This window comes from Pongo abelii, chromosome 9 (assembly GCF_028885655.2).
Source record: "Pongo abelii isolate AG06213 chromosome 9, NHGRI_mPonAbe1-v2.0_pri, whole genome shotgun sequence".
In the NCBI taxonomy this organism is placed as follows: Eukaryota; Metazoa; Chordata; class Mammalia; order Primates; family Hominidae; genus Pongo; species Pongo abelii.
The window spans coordinates 129,090,562-129,104,780 of record NC_071994.2 but is presented as its reverse complement, the minus strand read 5'-3'; the positions used below and the strand labels follow the sequence as shown (position 1 = coordinate 129,104,780).

Here is a 14,219-nt window from a genome sequence, read left to right as displayed (position 1 = left end):
CTCCACAAGCACAGAAGCTTCTGTGCTCAGGACCCTTCCAGACCTTGCCCTATGTACCTTTTCATCTGGCTGTGCATCTGTATCCTTTAATATATCCTTTGCAACAAATCTGTAATTGTAAATTATCTCCTCAGTTTTGTGAGCTGTTCTAGCAAATTATTGAACTTGAGGAGGGGAATGTGGGAATTTCCAGTTTGGACCTAAGTTGTGCATAACCTGAGGACCCACAATTTGTGATTGGCATCTGCAGTTGGGGGGCAGTTTGTAGGACCGAGCCCTTTGTTTGTGGGGTCGGAATTAACTCTGGACAATTAGTGTCAGAATTGAGTTAAATTTTAGAGCACTCAATCAGTGTGCACTGGGTGATTGGTTAATTTGTTGGTGTGGAAAACCCCACATATTTCATGTCAGAAGTGTTGTGTGTGAGACAGTATAGTAGAGAAAACAGTGATTTTTTCCTTTATAATTAATGATAAAAATTGTATCACAAGTGAACGGAGAAAGGATAGACTTTGTAGTCAATGGTGTTAAAAAATCTGACTCATTCTATGGAGAAAAATAATACTGGACCTTTACTTAAAGCAATATTACAAAGGTGGCTTCACATAGGTTAAAGACTGAACATAAAAACAATAACAAATCAAAACAAAGTCCCCAGAGACCCTCACAGAGGATTCTTCAGAGAGGTGGGAGAACTACAAATGTACAGTCATAGGAGCTAAGAGAGGAGAGTTTTAAGAAGGGGACTGATATGGTTTGGCTGTGTCCCCACCCAAATTTCATCTTGAATTCCCACGTGTTGTGGGAGGGACCGGTGGGAGGTAATTGAATCATGGGGGCAGGTTTTTCCTGTGCTATTCTCGTGATAGTGAGTAAGTCTCACGAGATCTGATGGTTATTATAAGGGAGAGTTTTCCTGCACAAGCTCTCTTCTCTTGTCTGTCACTATGTGAGACATGCCTTTTACCTTCTGCCATGATTGTGAGGCTTCCCCAGCCATGTGGAACTGTAAGTCCAATAAACCCCTTTCTTTCGTAAATTGCCCAGTCTTGGGTATGTCCTTATCAGCAGCATGAAAACAGACTAATACGGGGACATTAGCTGCTAAAATAATTTCAGTGAGTATACGAACTAATGAGGAACTGATAAATTGAGCTATTAGGACATCATGTTTGATTGTTTCAGAACATAGCAAGGCACCATTTACCACAGATATACCTAAAGAATTAGCTGCAGCATGTCATGAAGTTTAAAATCCACAAATTGATCTCCACATTTATTCATAGCACGTGCTCTGTTATTCCTCTCTTCCTGCAGGTCACTGTAAGCCCTGAGTGGTGGATACTGTTGTCACCTAGACTGGCCCCTGGGTACTCAGGCTTACCAGTGATTTGAATTCCTAGAAGTTTATTTGGATTGTATTAGTTTCCCATTGCTGCTATAATAAATTATTGCAAACTTGGTGGCTTAAAACAATACACACTTTGTGGCTGAAAACAACACCCCCTTAGAGTTCTGGAGGCCAGACATCCAAAATGAGTCTTACAGGGCTTAAATCAAGGTGTTGGCAGGGCTGGTTTCTGGAGGCTCTGAGGGGAGAACCTATTTCCTTGACTTTTTCAGCTTCTAGTGGCCTCCTAGTTTTAGCTTATGGCCTATTCCTCCATCTTCAAAGCACATGGCTCCAATCTCTGCTTCCATTATCACATCATCTTTTCCTCTTCTTTGTCATATCTCCCTTTACTTGCATCTTATTGCACTTTGCATTTTGATTCCACTTAGGGCCCCCCCCCCCCCAGATAATGCAAGATAACCTCCCCTTCTCAAGATCCTTAATCACATTTTCAAAGTCCCTTTTGCCATGTAAGGTAACATTCACAGGTTCCAGAGATTAGGATGTAGAAATATTTGGGGGTCCATTATTTAGCCTACCATAGGGATAGAAATCAGAAATCAGGAGTAGAAGACAAAAGAATAGGTATAGCTCATGGAGGATTTTGTTTCAATGCTCATGATTTTAGGGATCTAGTGGTGGAGGTGGGGTGTGGGGAGCCCCTTCATTGCAATGAGGACAGCCCCTGCAGCTCTCTCTGGGATCTTAGGCTACTGTGGAATTTGGTGTGGGAAATAAAACAGTTCATGTTGGTTGGTCTTGATTCTGGATCTTGGTCAGATGATCCTCTGCAAGTTCCTAAGCTCCATTAGAAGACGTTACAGAAGTTTCTGTCACAGCACAGTGTCACTCTCAACAGGCCTTTTTTGGAGAACTCCTCTTCCCGGCACTTGTACTTACACATATGTGTTGAGTACATATGTTTGTCTCCTAAAAATGAAGAAGCCTGTTATAAATGCTGGAGGAGATTGCCTTAACAGTGACTAAAACTCACCACCAAGAGGAATAGCACTTAACACTGGGTCTCCTTCCCGGCTCCTGGGTTCATGTTCCCAATCGCCACCGTAACTGGCTCTGGATACTAAACCCTACAGTGTGAAGTTGGAAATTATCCCTTCTTGCCCCCTCTTTTGTTCCTTGCCTTACCTCCTAGCAGAGCTGAATGATATCGAGTTCTTTATTCCAGGCACTAGCAAGAGTGATGGTTCTTTGCAGGCAATTTTGGAGTCTTCACGAGCCCCACTTACCCCTGAAATAGGCTGTTGTTGAACATAACTCATTTTCTTTTGCAATGCAAGTGCCTTGGCCTGCCATACACTTCCATCCTTCTGTGTATATGCAGGTATTACACTTCAGACCTATAACTGCAGGGTGGAGAGAATAGAATATTCAGGCTGGATTGTGGGACAATGGGAAAGTGAGTTTTCAGCATCAGTAAGAGGTTGCATATTGACTATACAGTCCACTCACTCCATTAGCTGGTATTTGTGGAATTCCTGATTAATTTAGGTTTGTAAGTTAAGCTAGGAGGTGGGTAAAAAAGATAAGACACAGTCTCTGTGACCTGAATAGGGTCCATTTATATTTGAAGGCAAGACAAACGTGAAATAATAAAAGAACAGCAAAGATAATATATAGTCAACCAGATAAATCCTGTGATGCCAATTAAGAGTGTAGCAACAGGCAGATTACTGTGGGCTGGAAAAGCAGGGGAATACTTTAGCTAAAGACTTGAGCTGGCTCTTGAGATGTAGGTTAAACTTGGGAGGTGGGGGCAGGAGATGGGCAGAGAAGGTGTTCCAGATAGGTGATCATAGTGAGGGAGAACACAGAGGTAGGAATGAAAACGGCATGTTTAGAGTGGACTGACTGAGATTACACCCTCTGATAGCTCCATCTGGCTTGGTCTGGCCTTTCTCTTTTTTCAGGGAATAACTGCAACCAGGCAGAGAGAGGGGTGATCTGGGAGTCCCTGTGACCAGGAAGTAAGAGGAGAGGAGATGCAGGGTAGGGAGACGACATTGGAGCCTACGAGTGTTTTAGATTTAAGGACTAAGTGATGGTGATGATGGGGAAAGTAGATTATTTCAATCTTCATCTCAGATGTTCCAAGGTTATAGAATCCAAATTTATATGGAGCCCAGGAGGACTTGAGTGCTATTGATTTATGTCCAATTTTGGAAATGGTCTTGTGGCATCTCTTCATTCTAAATTCCATTCTCACTATTCCATCAAGACTATCTTGTTGCTAACGACCTCTTAATGATAAATCCAATTGCCTTTGCATAACCCTAAAGTTTATTCATTTTTTCCTTCACTCAACAATGTTGAATTGAAGTGGTGAGAGTGAACATCCTTCTCTTTTCCTCTTATTTAGAGGGAAAGGATGATGTTAGTTGCTGGTTTTTGAGCATGTTCCACATACTGGACATTTTTTTAGGTGCTGGGAATGCAAAGATAAACAAGTGTTTATATACATGCTGGGGAGACAGGTATTAAACAACCCCTCCAAATTATGTACGATTGTGTTGTAGTATCAAGAAATAGTTAAACTTGCAATGAGAGCATTTAAGAGGGAAGAACTAATGTATTTTAGAGAGCCAAGGAAGGTTTCTGTGGGGAGTGGGATGTAAGGTGAGGCCTGATGATAAATAAGAGTGAGCCAGGTAAGTGGCTGTGGTATGGGCACAGTGAAGAACATTTCAGGCAGAGGGAACAGCAGTGAAAAGAAGCTTGTCTGCTGAGGGACAAAAATGCTAATGTAACTGGGGCACAGAATGGAGTGGGTTGTGCTATGAGACATGGCTGGTCAGGTGAGCAGAGATTCAACTTCCTGAGCCCTCCTAGGCCAAAGACATGAGTATGGTTTTTGATCCATGAGCAATGGGAATTTATTGAAAAATTTTAAGCAAGGAAGTGATCTGATCCTATTTACATTTATCTAGCAGGTCAACATGGGACTTAAAATGGGCAAACAGAAAACAATTTTATTCTTCTGCCCACTACCCATTTGAGTATTCCTTCTAAAGCTAGTTCTCCTAGTCCTGCAGGTAATTTCAGGCAAGGCTCCTAACTTGTCTATGTACTTTTAGAAAAAAAAAAAAAGTCTTGCCATCACTTTCAGGCATAAGAATAATCTGGGTTCAGTAATTTATGCATCGAGTGCCATGCAATAATAATAAAATAGCTCTATTAAAAGCCCATGTTTCTCACCAACAACCCACTCTCCCTGTATGCACGCCCATGCACACCCACCCACACGCACACACATGTGCACACCCACCCACATGCACACACGTATGCACAGACACATAGCTCAGGCTTGCTTAGGTGTTTGTAATGGGCAGGAGGGGGTGGCTTTGACTTTTTCTCTATTTCTCTTCTTGGTTTCCTCCTACTCACCTCTGGCTTATGAGTGATAGTTTCTGACCCATTTCAGTTGGTGAGAGGGAGGGGGACAGGTAAAGGACAGGAAAGATGTCATCGGACTGGCTCTGGTGCCATCATCTTTTGTCTATGGTAGTTACTTAAAACCCAATCTCTTGGACTTTGTGTTTAATAAAAGCTGACTCATTTTCTTGAGCCAGGAGAACTCATTTTCTTGAGTTCCTTGAGTCAGGAGAACATTTGCGGGTTCTTCAGGATTTCCCCCACAAAAATATTCAAGTCCACTGCTGTATCGTGAGTGGTGTATTTCCCGCAGCTGGTGGTTATATTTTCTCTCAGCTGTAAGAAGCTAGTGTCCCACACCTTGCTAGAATACCTTGTTACTCCAGACAGCGCTCTTGGATAGAACTTTAAACAGCTCAAGCCTGACTTGCTTGATATGGCATGGCCCAGATCAGATCCAGGGGAATGTATGCACATCCTCCCTGCTTGCATGTAATGCAGCTCAGCTGTCTTTCAGTTCCACCATTTCAGGGCTGTAGCCTCAGGCTCCCTCGCACCTTTAGGTTCCTCAAGCTCACTGTGCCTTCCAAACACCAGAGGACACTATCAGTTTCTCCCTGAAGCAACTTTCATGAGGCTTCTCTCTCTCATGGGAGTTGGGAGCAGGCTGCTCAGTACACTGATAATGCTCTTTGAATAATTGTCTCTTTGATCTTTAACCTCTGAGTATTTCCAATTTCAACATTTTAAAAATGCATTATTTAAAAATAGGTAGCATATTGATGTGACTAAATAGTAAGTAATAGAAAAAGAATGTTGTGTAAAGTTGATCTCCCACTCTTGCCAGCTAGTTATCCAGTTTTCATCTGCCAAATAAAGGAAACCAGTTTTATTCATTTCTTTTGTATCTTTTAGATTGATTTTCAGTATATTCAAGCAAATATAAATATGTACATGTATCTTTTTACCCCCTTTTCATAATTGGTAGTATACTATACATACTCTGCACTTTGATATTTTGAATAATGTATACTAAGTGTATAGTGTTCCACTGTAGTGCTGTACCATGCTTTAATTAACCAGTCTCTTATGAGAATTTAAGTTATTTGCACTTTTTGATATTATTTGCTGCAATAAATAATGCTGAACATATTTCATTTGTGTGGGAGTATATCTGTAAGATAATTTCATGCAAGCAGAATTGCTGGATGAAAAGTAAACACTTTTGTAATTTTGATAGGTATTGCTGAATTGCCTGCCAGAGGAGATGTAACTATTCTGTTGCTATCAATGCTTGGAAAATTCTTGTCTCACCACAACTTTAATACTCAAATATTTTATCAAACTCCTGGATGTTGCCAATCTGATAGGTCAAAAATGGTATTTCAGTGTTCTTTTAATTTGCATTTTTCTTAGTATGAGTGAGATTGAGCACTTTTCATATGTTTAATAGCCATTTTCATTTTCTTTTGTGTGAACTATCTACATACTTTGCCCATTTTTCTATTAGGTTGTTGGCCTTTTCCTTTTTGATATTTTTAAAGGAGGCATTACATATCAGGGATATTAGCCATTTGTTTGATGTGAGTTACATTTTTAATTTTTGCCATGAGGAATATTTTGATTTTCATGTGTCAAATTTGTCAGTTTTTCTTTTAAGAGCTCTGGATTTTGAGTCATAGTTAGAAAGGGCTTTCTCATTTCTAAGCTTATAAACAAATTATGTCACATTTTCTTATAATTCTTTTATGGTTTATTATTTCTTACTAAGTGTCAAAAGGTAGCAAAATAGAAATATAAGGTAGAAATATAATCATAGTTGAAGCACATTTAATAGGTAGAAAGCATAGGAATAATTCACTAATTTTTAGTGAATGTTAAGGGAGAGGGAGATTTCAAGGGTGACTTCCAAGTGTAGGAGGTGTTTGTTGATGAAAGACTGAAGCTCAGAATAGAAATCTGGCTAGGATATAAAACTGGGCATTTTCAGCATATAGATTGTAATTGAAGCCATGGAAGTGGATAAGTTGATATAGAGGAGGGTCTGAGTGGATAGTATAAAGCCTTGAGATATCCCAGTGTTTAATGATCAGGTAGAATAAAGAATCCTACAAAATACACTGAGAAGTAGCCAGAGGAAAGGAAAACTAGGAGAGTGTAGGAGAGAATAAAGGAGAAAAGTACATTAAGAAAGAAAGGGTCCAAAATGAGATAAGTATGGATGAAAAGTCAATTAATATGAAGTCAGAAAATTGTCTTGTTTCCCTGCAATCAGTACATTTTCTTCCGGATTAGTGTGTTATATACGATCTCTCTGACATCCTGAAACTCAGATTGTACTGAGTCTTCAGGTCTCAGCTGGAGCATGTGAGTGAGACTTGGAGAGTAGAGGTTTAGAGAACAGCACCCCTAAGTTGCCTCCCTCCACCCGCATTGTTCAAACTTACCCTCTTTGAGGTAGAGAAGAGATAAGCTCATGAGGAGCAGTGTGTTCATTTTCCTCATTGGATGCTTGTTTGGGTGACAGACGGTGTGCTGAGTGAGGTATGGGAAAGGACAGCCACTAGCTTGCTTTATAAAGCTTAGATGTTCGATCACAGCCAGTAAATAGAAAGGAGGGAGGAGTCCCTGATAAAGGCATGAGGCAGAACTGTCCTTGCCCCACTGCCTTCTCTTAAGGAGTCATAAATCTGTGCTAATGTGGAAAGTGAAGGCTGGTGAGCAGTGTCAGGGAATGCTTCTGGCTGAAGTTGAATTAGATTTCCACCCCTGACTCTTCATCCTCCCTCTGACTTCCCTGCCCCATATCTGTCTTCTCCCCACTTTTTTTTTTTTTAAGAGACAGGGTCTCACTCTGTTGCCCAGGCTGGAGTGCAGGGGCTCATTGCAGCCTCAAACTTTTTGGTTTACACAATCCTCCTGCTTCAACCTCCAGTGTAGCTGGGACCACAGTCGCTACTCACCCTTTTTTCTCTATGTGTCTGCATGTGTGTGTGAGTGTGATGGATATGGTTTGAATGTTTGTCCCCTCCAAATCTCATGTGGAAATGTAATTCATAATGTTGGAGGTGGGGCATGGTGGGAGCTGTTTGGGTCATGGGGGCAGATCCCTCATGAATTGCTTGGTGCCATCCTCATTGTAATGAGTGAGTTCTTGCTCTGGTAGTTCAAGTGAGAGCTGGTTGTTTAAAAGAGTGTGGAACCTCCCCTTCCCTTCTCTCTCTTGTTCCCTTCTCTCTCTTGCTCCCATTCTTGCCATGTAATACACCAGCTCCTTTTTTGCCTTCCACCATGATTGCAAGCTCCCTGAGTCCCTCACCAGGAGCAGATGCCAGCACCATGCCTCCTGTACAGCCTGCGGAACTGTGAGCCAATTAAATCTCTCTTCTTTACAAATTACCTAGTCTCTGGTATATCTTTATAGTGATGCAAAAATGCACTAACAGAAAATTGATACTGAGAAGTGGGGTGTTGCTATAAAGTTACCTGAAAATGTTGAAGAAGCTTGGGAACTGGGTAATGGGCAGAGGTTGGAAGAGTTTAGAGGGCTTAGAAGACAGGAAAATGGGGGAATGTTGGAATTTCTTAGAAATTTGTTACGTGGTTGTGACCAAAATACTGATAGAAATATGGATAGCTAAAGCCAGGCTGAGGAGTTCTCAGATAAAAATGAGGAAGCTATTTGGAACTGGAGCAAAAGTCACCATTGCTATGCCTTAGCAAAGAGCTTGGCTACATTGTGTCCATGGCCTGGGAATTTGTGGAAGACTGAACTTAAGAATGATGACCTAGGGCATCTGGCAGAAGACATTTCTAAGCAGTACAGTGTTCAGGATGTGATATGGCTGCTTCTAACAGCCCACAATTATGTATGGGAGGAAAGAAATAACTTAAAGTTGGAACTTACATTTAAAAGATAAGTAGAGGCTGGGTGCAGTGGCTCAAGCCTGTAATCCCAGCACTTTGGGAGGCCAAGGAGGGCAGATCACGAGGTCAAGAGATTGAGACCATTCTGGCCAACATGGTGAAACCCCGTTTCTACTAAAAATACAAAAATTAGCTGGGTGTGGTGCATGCCTGTAGTCCCAGCTACTCGGGAGGCTGAGGCAGGAGAATCACTTGAACCCAGGAGGTGGAGGGTGCAGTGAGCTGAGATCGCACCACTGCACTCCAGCCTGGTGACAGAGCAAGACTCTGTCAAAAAACAAAACAAAACAAAAAATCAATAAGTAGAGCATAAAAATTTGGAAAATTCACATGTGGCAGAGAAGGAATGAATGTTTTCAGGAGAGGAATTCAAGTGGCCTATGGAGGAACTACTTGCTAGATATATTTGCATGACTAAAAGGGAGCCAAGAGCTGTTATCCAATAATAGCTATTATTATGTAATAATATATTATTGGATAACAGCTCTTGGCTAATAATATCCAAGACAATGGGAAAAAGGCCATGAAGGCATTTCAGAAATCCTCAAGGCAGCCCCTCTTATCACAAGCTCAGAGACCTAGGAGGAAAGAATGTTTTCAGGGGCCAGGCCCAGGGCCCTTCTGCTCTGTGCAGCGTTGGGACACTGCTTTCACATCCTGGCCACTCCAGCTCCAGCTTCAGCTCAAAGGGGCTCTGGTACAGCTTGGGCCATTGCTCTGAAAGGTTCAAGCTGTAAGCTTTGGCAGCTTCCACATGATGCTAAGCCTGCAGGTGTGCAGGATGCAAGAGTGAAGGAGGCTTGGCAGCTTCCACCTCAATTTCAGAGGATGTATGGAAAAGTCTGGGTGCTCAGGAAGAAGCCTGCTTCAAGGGTACAGCCCCCACAGAGAGGATCTACGAGGACAGTGCCAAGGGAAAATGTGGTATTGGAGCCCCCACAAGAGTCTCGACTGGAGAGCAGCCTAGTGGGGCTGTGGAAAGGGGCCACCACCCTCCAGACCCCAGAATGGTAGAGCCACTGGCAGCTTGCATCTTGAGCCTGGAAAAGCCACAGCTACTCAACTCCAATCTGTGAGAATAGCCATAGAGGCTGCACCTTGCAAAACCTAGGGGCAGATATTCCCAAGGCCTCAAACCCACCTCTCACACCAGCATGCCCAGGATGTGGGACATGGAGCCAAGGGAAATTATTCTGGAACTTTAAGATTTAATGACTGCCTTGCTGGATTTCAGACTTGGATGGGCCTCTTGTCCTTTTCTTTTTTTTTTTTTTTATTTCTTTTTTTTTCTTTTTATTATTATTATTATTATTATTATTATTATACTTTAGGCTCTATGGTACATGTGCACAACGTGCAGGTAAGTTACATATGTATACATGTGACATGCTGGTGCGCTGCACCCACCAACTCGTCATCTAGCATTAGGTATATCTCCCAATGCTATCCCTCCCCCCTCCCCTCACCCCACAACAGTCCCCGAAGTGTGATGTTCCCCTTCCTGTGTCCATGTGTTCTCATTGTTCAATTCCCACCTATGAGTGAGAATATGCGGTGTTTGGTTTTTTGTTCTTGCGATAGTTTTTCCCTTTTGGAATGGGAATGTTTACTCAATGCCTGTACCATCATTGTATCTTGGAAGTAAATAGCTTGTGTTTGATTTTATAAGCTCATAGATTGAAGGAAATTGCTTTGAGAATCAGATGAGACTTTGAACTTTAGATTTTTGAGTGATGCTGGAAAAATTAAGACTTTGGGAAACTGTTGGGAATAGATGATTGTATTTTGCAATGTGAGAAGGACATGAGATTTGAGGGGCCAGGGACAGGATGATATGGTTTGGATGTTTGTCCCCTACAAATCTCATGTTGAAGTGTGATTCCCAGTGTTAGAGGTGAGGTCTGGTAGGAGGCATTAGGTCATGGGAGAGGATCCCTCATGAATGGCTTGATGTTGACCTTGTGGTAATAAGTGAATTCTTACTCTGTGAGTTCATGTGAGGCCCGGTTGTTTAAGAGATCCTGGAACCTCCCCTCCCTTTCTCCAGCTCCCTCTCTTGCCCTGTGATGTGCTGGCTCCCCCTTTGCCTCCTTCCATGATTGTAAGCTTTCTGAGGCTTCTCCAGAAGTGGATGCTGGCACTATGTTTCATTACAGCCTGCAGAACCGTGAGCCAAAATAAAACCTCTTTTCTTTATAAATTAACTAGCCTCAAGTATTTCTTTATAGCAATGCAAAATGGCCTAATACAGCAATACTATCAGATTTCTGGTTCCCTGGAAATTTCTTATGCATACTAAGTGAAAGAGTGTTTATTCATCATTAGGACAATGACTTATAAAATGGGATGACATATGAATCTCAGAATTCAAAGGTTTCCAGAGAGTTTTATGTAATATGAGGTGTACTGATACAGCTTACTCCAATACTGAAAAAATTTTCCCCAGTTTAAGGCTTGGGCAAGGGTTGTTTTTTCTTTTTCTTTTTCTTTTTCTTTTTCTTTGAGATGGAGTTTTGCTCTTTCGCCCAGGCTGGAGTGAAGTGGTGCAATCTTGACTCACTGCAACCTCCACCCACCGGGTTCAAGAGATTTTCTTGCCTCAGCCTCCTGAGTAGCTGGGATTATAGGTGCCTGCCACCACGCCCAGCTAATTTTTGTATTTTTAGTACAGACAGGGTTTTGCCACATTGGCCAGGCTTGTCTCAAACTCCTGACCCCAGGTGATCCACCCGCCTCGGCCTCCCAAAGTGCTAGGATTATAGGCATGAGCCACCACGCCCAGCCAAGTGTTGTTTTTTCTCCTAAGCACCACACCACAATTCTCCTAGGCTTCTAACTTCCAGCACTGTTATCTTCACCCCTTGGAAACCTTGAATATTTCCTATGTCTGGGTGTTGGGAATATCTAGATAGGCTCTTGGAGGTTCCCAGCAAATCTCTTGGAGATTAGAAGTTTAGGGATGCAGGAAGAGATGGAAGAAGGGCTTCTCCAGAGACTTTTTAGGTGAGGTCCTTCTTGGAATCTCCACACGTTTTTTGGATATTTTCTTAACATTAGCGCTTCTAGTATTAGAGCCAGAACTATGTCTCAACTATTCTCAGATATGTCTCAAATAATGTCCTTGCTCTTTACTCTTTAGGGAAACAGTCCATTTGTAACCTCATCCCATATCCTTCAGTTTTATTTAGAAAAAAACTTCTAGAAGAAGATTTCTTGATTTTTGCCCCTTAAACATCTCAATCTTCTTGGTAAAATGTAACCCTTTCAACTGCCGTCTCCAAGGTCACTCTTCCCCCCTCCTCATTCCAGTTGTAGCCATTGTCTCATTGTTCTCCTTGCCCAGGTGCCCTTGTCTGTGCATGGCACCAGCTGGATGAAGCCTTTGACATCTACCCTAGCTAACAGGTCTGGATTTCCTTTCAAAATAACCACCATTAAGATCTTCCCTGTTTCCACCTCAACCATGTCCTTCTTCTTGGGTATTTGGTGCTTGGCACTTTCTAGGATCTTAATATGGATTGCCCACCTTTCCTCCTTTCATATCCTTTATTTTACAGAAACCCTGTGAGATACATACAATTGTCTCATTTTTACAGATGAGATAATAAGCTCAGAATGGCTCAGTAACTTACTCAAGGCCACACAGCTAGCAGGTAGCAGAGAGTTTGAACCCATGACAGTGTATAGCAAACTTACACTTGAGATAAAAGGAGATATCCTTTCTAGGAGTCATCACTGAGGCAGATGAGTGTGCTTTTTGCTGTATTTCCCAACCCTTGGAGTCCTTTGTTATTGATTTCCTGGAACTGCGCCATAGTAAACGAGAAGTTCAATTCTGTAATTTTTGGCTTAAGTACTATGTATTAGTTTTCTATTGCTACTATAAATAAATCAGAAATTTAGTGGTTTAAAACAACACAAATTTATTCTCCTAAAATATTGGAGGCCAGAAGTCTGATGGGGCTAAAAGCAAAGTATCAGCAGAGTTGGTTCTTTCTGTAGGCTCTGAAGAGAGAATCTGTTTCCTTGACTTTTTCAGCTTCTAGTGGCCTCCTGTATTCCTTGGCTTATTGCGCATTCCTCCATCTTCAAAGCATATCACTCCAGTCTCTGCTTTCATCGTCACATTGCCTGTTTTTCTTCTATAATCAAATTCTCTGCTTCCTTCTTATAAGGACATTTGTGATTGCATTTAGGGCCACTGAGATAACGCAAGATAACCTCCCCAACTCAAGATTCTTAAATTAATCAGAACTTCAGAGCCCTTTTTGTGTATAAGGCAGCATTCACAGGTTTCAGAAATTAAGATGTAAAAATCCTTGGGGGTCATTATTTAGCCTAATACATATTCTCAGAGGCACAATCATTGCACCATCCCCTTCAGCCCTTCTGTTTACCCATAAGCAACCACTTCTTATGGGTAAGATATGTCTTTCTTTGCCTGGCTTTCTTGCCCATCTACATTCCTATTACCCCTTAATTTGGGCCATAGCAAACACCTGCTCTTCTAACAGTCTGTTGGTTTGTTTGACAAATCTATGCTTTGATATTTTGTGTTCTCTTGGCACCCTCCCCAACTCCCTTCTTCATTTAGCTAACTCCTCACTAGCTTTCAAAGTCCTGCTTTTCCGCTCCCTCTTCAAGGAAGCCTTACCTGATCAGGTAGTTTAATTTGAATGCCTGTCATTTAAGCCTCTGTGGCCAGCTGTGGTTGATGTATTTGTGGTCTTTTAAACTAGATTCCAAGTTCTGTGAGGTCATCAATTAGTGTCTTAGACTAATGGAGAGTCTAGCACTTAGTATGTGATCAATGATGGTTCCTTGAATAACAAAGTTGGTAAATTAATAAGTGGAAATTATAGGGACAGAGACTTCAGCTCAACTTTGGGGAGAATTTTATAATAACTTGAAAAAAAGGTACAATAGAGGCCTTTGGGTAGTAAGTTTTCAGTAGCTGGAGGATTAGAGTAAGCATTGTCCTGGGAATGCTGTGGGGAACTCAGGTAGGGTGGCTTGGTTTTGGGGATTGTAAGTGGCTATGGGATCTTATGATTCTGTGATATTAGGTAAATAGCCCAAGAATGATCATATGGGGAGAACAGCCAGCATCTCCCACAGGGAGCTGCACATGACAAAGCTCTCAGGATGTTTGTTTTGCACCTCTGTGCCTACTGGGCATGGTTGCTCAGCTCTGTCCACTTATAGATAAACTCCTGGAAACAGAGGTGGGCAGAGTGGTTGACTGAGAGATGAAATGATGCTGGGGGAGAGTTTGCTTATTGATGTACTTGAAGACATAGCAATGGAAACTATTCAAAATGAAACAAAGAAAAAACTGGGAAAAATGAACGGTGCATTGGTGAACTGCAGAACAATTTCAAATGGAATAATACACCTATAATTAGAAAAAAACGAAAGAAAGGGAAGAACAGAAAAAAATATTTGAAGAGATAATGGCCAAAATTCTTCCAAATTTGAGGAAAACAATAAGCCCACAGATTTAAGAAGT

At 41.7% G+C, this 14,219-nt stretch overlaps 1 protein-coding gene across 1 annotated transcript; it reads right to left on the bottom strand.

The window, feature by feature from the left end:
- Positions 1 to 533: 533 nt before the first annotated feature.
- PATE4 (prostate and testis expressed 4) lies at positions 534 to 7,435 on the bottom strand. Its single transcript, XM_063711485.1, has 3 exons — positions 7,231 to 7,435; positions 2,641 to 2,757; positions 534 to 2,323 (listed from the first exon to the last, which is right to left on the bottom strand). The coding sequence occupies exons 1-3, from the start codon at positions 7,286 to 7,288 to the stop codon at positions 2,202 to 2,204; spliced, it is 297 nt and encodes a 98-aa protein (XP_063567555.1). The 5' UTR covers positions 7,289 to 7,435; the 3' UTR covers positions 534 to 2,201.
- Positions 7,436 to 14,219: the final 6,784 nt, after the last annotated feature.